General features: G+C 32.0%; 1 protein-coding gene across 1 annotated transcript; it reads right to left on the bottom strand.

Annotated features, from left to right (window-relative positions):
- Positions 1-952: 952 nt before the first annotated feature.
- LOC101507631 (pentatricopeptide repeat-containing protein At5g55740, chloroplastic) lies at positions 953-3682 on the bottom strand. The gene has a single exon (XM_004507567.4). The coding sequence runs from the start codon at positions 3542-3544 to the stop codon at positions 968-970; it is 2577 nt and encodes an 858-aa protein (XP_004507624.1). The 5' UTR covers positions 3545-3682; the 3' UTR covers positions 953-967.
- Positions 3683-5532: the final 1850 nt, after the last annotated feature.

The raw sequence follows: 5532 nt of genomic DNA, 5'->3' as shown, positions 1-5532 counted from the left end.
ATTTGAATACAACATTCGTGAAGACATTTTCGCTTCTAAAGAAACACAAATCGCAACCAATGGAACCCTAATTTTATGGGAATCAAATTGGGGGTTTTGATTTTGTGATGGAACCCTAATTTAATTGAAAATGTGTACTGAACAGATATGTACATCTGGTTGAAGTATGTTAGACTCCCATAAGCCGTATAGTCTAAAATAAACAGAGATAAAATAAAACTAACATGAGTAACTTATATAAACGTGACTAACTTGAGAGAACGTTTGGGAGACCAACTTAAAACGTTTAAAATGTAAGGGAACAACTTAAACTTTTTACCACGTCAAAGACTAACTTAAAACCTAAAACAAATCTAAAGAACCAAATTTACAATTAAGCTTTATTTTTTAATCTCATGTATTTAACGTTAATTTCAATTATTGTAAGCAAAATTTTAGTTCATCTTTTTTTGTTTTTGAATTCTTATTATTTTTCTTTTTTATTCAATTTTTTTTTATATTAATATTAATTAAAAATATTTAAATTTGTATTTAAATTGCAATAAAATTACTTTCTAAATAAAAATATTAATATAAGAGTTAAAGTTGTGACCTAGATATAAATTCTTAAAAATTGTACCATAAAAATAAAAATGGATGGATTCCTTCAAAATAATGTGTCATTGTGAACCCCCACTTAAAAAACCAATGTTAGATTGCAGCATTGGAGGTACTCTTAAAATCATGGTGTCGCCCACTTCGAGATTTAGAAAATATTCTTCATTTGATTTTATATAAAAGCTGATTTTATATAAAAACAAAAGTCAAAATAAATCAATTATATTTTGACTTTCGCTTAGATATTTAAGAACTGAGGAGGGAGTACATCCCTCAAAGCTACCAATTTACTTCCATGATCTTTTAAGGGTTTGATCTGATGATAAATACTTCCTATAAGTTTATTTCTTTCAGATGCATTTGCTAATAGTCACGCATGAAATTCCTTCAAAGAAATCAGGTCTCTTGTATTACAAGCAGAACTGTACATAGGGTTATATTTTGCATAATACAATTCAAATCCCAATAACTCCAGTATCATATAAATCTCCTCTTTTTCAGGGTGTGATCTGTCGCTAGCAATAAACACATGAAGTTCTTGTCCAACTTCAATCCAGCTACATCCAGGAATCTTCTTTAGGCCTTTTTCTTTCATGAAGCTCCGTATGTTTGATACCTTATCCCACTTTCCTAAAGTTGCATAGACATTTGAAAGAGCTACATAATTCCCTGGATTATTTGGCTCCAATTTCAATAACCATTTTGCTATATAATCTACAAGTTCAATCTCATGGTTCTGACCACAGGCTGCAAGTAGAGATCCTAATATGTGTGCATCTGGAGGGCTTGGAAGTGTGAAGATAATCCTAAGAGCTTCATCTAATTGGCCATCGTTAGCAAGGAGTTTAACTAAACAACCAAAGTGTTCCTCACTTGGTTTCATTTGGAGTTCACACACCATATATTTGAAAAGCTCTAAGCCCTCCTTCAGCAATCTCCCATGGCTGCATGCTGACAAGACACTAGTAAAAGTTATGTCATCTGGTACTATACCTTCTTTCACCATTTCTCTGAAAAGTGCAAGGGCTTCTGCAGATTTACCATGTGAGGCATAAGCAGATATCATTGCATTGTACACAGGCAATTCCTTTATTAAACACGTATCAAAAACTCGTTTGGCATCGTCTAAATTTCCACATTTGGCATACATATCCATAATAGAGGTTGTAATTTGAAAAGAAACAGACGTGAAATGCCTCATAACATACCCATAAATTGCCCTTCCATATTTTAAAAATGCCATATCGGTGCATGCTGAGAGTGCAGAAGTTATGCTTATGCTATTCGGTCTCATTCCCACATCCTGCATTTGCCGAAAAACCATATTAGCTTCATAACCAAGACCATTTTGAGCCAAACCAGATATCATAGTAGTCCATGTGATCAAGTTAGGCATAATGCCCGATGATTGCATTTCCGAAAACATGTTTTGAGCCTCAACAACCTGACCATTTCTAAAGAAACCAAATATCAAAGAATTCCACGAAACAACATTTGGGGGAATGCTCTCCAGTTGCATTTGGAAAAACAATTTCAAAGCCTCCCCAATCAGACCCTTCTCCGCACAAGCTGCCAACATTGTATTCCACAACACAATATCTTTCTTCGCCGCAAAACCAAAAACTCTTCTTGCGCAATCCATTCTCCCACATTTCGCATACATATCTACGATGCCACTCAACACAACCACGTCAGAGTCAAACTCATTCCTAATACAAAACCCATGCACCTTCTTACCAAGTCCTACATCTCTTGTATCCGCAGCTACAACCAATAAAGAAGACAATGTCACACAGTCAAAGCTCAAGCTTTCATACTTCATCGAATGACACATCTCAAGTGCCTTTTCAAACATTCCAAACTGCACATAACTGGATATCATCAAATTCCATGTCACAGCATCTTTCACAATGATATTTCTAAAAACTAATTCAACCTCCTCAATCAAACCAACCTTAGAATAAAAATTCATAATAGAGCTACCTAAAATGTTACCTAACTCCAAGCCCATTAAAACAGCAAGAGCATGCCCTTGTTTTCCTTCCATGATTGCTTCCAAATTAGCACAAGTTGAAAAAAAACCCGACAAAGTAACCTGACTAGGATCAACACACTGAAATCTCATATTTCTAAAGAGCTTAATAGCCTCCTCATTCTTTCCGTTTTGTGCATAAACCGTAATCATTGAGTTCCAAGCAATAACGTTCTTTTCAGGCATAGCATCAAACACCTTGTCCGCATCCTTCAAAATCCCACACTTCCCATACATATCAGCAAGACTAGTCGCAACATAAACACAATCATGAAAGTTATTCATTTTCACAATGTAACCATGAAGTCCTTTCCCGAAACCAACCCATCGGAGGGCCCCACATGCCTTCAAAGCATTGGGGACAACGAAGTTGTCGGGGCAAAAGCTGTTCTCTATCATCTCGACGTAACTAAAGAGCGCTTCATGGGAAAGGCCCGTTCGGGCTTGCAGGCCCACAATAGCGGCCCAAGAAAAGAGGTTCTGGTTCTTAACATTACGAAAGAGGCGAATTGCCACGTCAGCAACGCCGCATTTCGCGTAAAGAATGACGAGCTTTGACTCGACGAACTCGTTTGTAGCGAAGGAAGGACCCTTTTTGATGACGTGGCCATGGATTTGAAGACCTAACCCGAGGGCTCTTGCATACACGCATCCCTGGAGGAGTTCTCCGTAGATGTCAGGTCCTACGTACACGTGTGTGGATTGCAATTCGTAAAGCGATTCGATTGCTTCGCGGATTTTGACATCCTTGCATAGAACTGAGATGTGGTGATGGATTGAGGTGTTGCCTTTGTTTGTGAGTTTTGGAAAGTGTTTTGGTGTGTTGTTGAGGGGGTTTGAGGAAGATTGGGGTTTCGATTGAGTAAGTAGTGGGCTCGTGTTGGGTGTGATGGAAAGGCAAGCCAAGCCATGCATGGAGTCAACAAGGAAGGGAGGCAATGGCTGGTTTTCGCGGACGGAAGGGTATTGTTCTGAATTGATTGAGGAATGAGGATTTGTATCGATGTAGCTGTTTCTCAAAAGGATAAGAAAGGTCTAACAGTTTCTACAAAAAGTCTGTTTTACTATATGCTATCGAGAATTTCTATATGAATAATGGGTAAGTTTTTTTTAAAAAATCATTTTTATAATACTTTATTTTTTCTTAACATTTTTAAAAAATAATTTTAAATATAAAACTTTCAAATAAAAAAATGATTTAAATATTTTATTTTGAAATATTATTTTAAATATTTCATTTATTTATTATAACTTTTTTTTATAATAAAATTTTAAAAAATGATTAAAAAAAGTTATTTTGAGAAACTCTTTTATTTTTGAAAGATACTTCTTTTACAAAAATTTGATTTATCATGTTAAAATATTTAATAATAAATATATGAGTTCTTGAATGTCAAAATTATTTTTTATCGATAAAAATAAGTCAACTTATACTATTTTTAAATAAATTTTCATAAAAATCATTTTTAAAGATTTAAAATAAAAACTACTTTTAAAAAATCTTAAACAAACGGATTCAATGTTACGTGAACACAAAATTTAATAGAAAATGAGACACAAATATATTACCGTATACAAAATGATCACATTATTGTATTTGTGTCTCATTTTATGTCAAACTTTGTGTTTTAATAACATTAGTCTTTCTATTTGGATGAGTTGAGGATGAACAATTTACCAAACCAAATAGATAAGGAGATGTTTTAAATTAGGATTTGAAATGATTTTAAAAGACTTTTCTGCGATAGAAAATTTTGAGGTATCCAATCAAGATTTCAATGTAATAAAAATATATAGTTATTGCATGCTCAAATGATATTTTAAAGAATCACTACAAAGATAATATCAAATAATCAAATTAATTTTTTTCACTTTTTATTAGACTATCATGTTATCTTATAAGTATAGATATAACTATTAATTTTATATTACTTTACTCATGTTATATGTATATGTAATAAGTAAAATAAAATCAATAGACCATTAATTTTTTAAATTACACCAATATTAAGATATACTTTTAAGGTGTGTGATGCTTCAATGTTAGTGTGTGATATAATCTACATCGTAGTTTATATCATGATAATGACTCTCAAAATAAAAATGAGTATAACTTTCTCAATTTATTCTTGAAAATTTTAACTAAGATGACGATAATGATTACTAGTATAATTAATTTTTAAGATATTACATATCATGATAATAATTCTTAAAATAAAAATATATTATTAATCTACATTGTACATCCTTAAAAAAATATAATAGAGATGATAACAATAAAAATGTTGCTATAAGAGTAACGATCATCGAAATAAAAGTAAATTGCTAATTTATTTATGCATCATAGAAAATTATATTGATAGAATAATGATGATTGTTTTGATTTTAAATATGTGGAATTTAATTTTATAGGAATAATTTAAATTTTAACAAATAAAAAATATTTATTGAGAATATTGTCTTAGCGAGTGTGTAGTAATTACTTTTCTTCAATATTCTCAATAAATGTTAACAATAATTGAAAACATTCATTTAATCCTCTGAAATCTTATCGAATATCATAATTATGAATCTATTGTTTAAATCCAAGAGGCAAGAACAAGAATATGTAGAGCAATAAAACAAGAAGAAATAATTGTTAGGATGGTTAGTAATACTCTAAAACTGGTTAATATTGTTATGAGAGAGTCCCCGACAACGGCGCCAATTTGATCTGCTGTCGCACACGAGTCAAATACAATTGATAAAATGTAAATAGAGGTAATAACTCGAGTCATTTCTCAAGGACTTCTGATATAATAATATTAACCGAATTTAAAGTTGAAATTAGAAAAAGGTTTCTTAGATTTTTGTTTTAGTAGATGAGCAAAACGATTAATCCACTTATTCGAGTTTCAAACCTA

The sequence above is a fragment of the Cicer arietinum genome, chromosome 1, assembly GCF_000331145.2.
Source record: "Cicer arietinum cultivar CDC Frontier isolate Library 1 chromosome 1, Cicar.CDCFrontier_v2.0, whole genome shotgun sequence".
Lineage (NCBI taxonomy): Eukaryota > Viridiplantae > Streptophyta > Magnoliopsida > Fabales > Fabaceae > Cicer > Cicer arietinum.
Note: the sequence above shows the minus strand (reverse complement) of the source record. Positions and strands in the feature narration are given on the sequence as shown.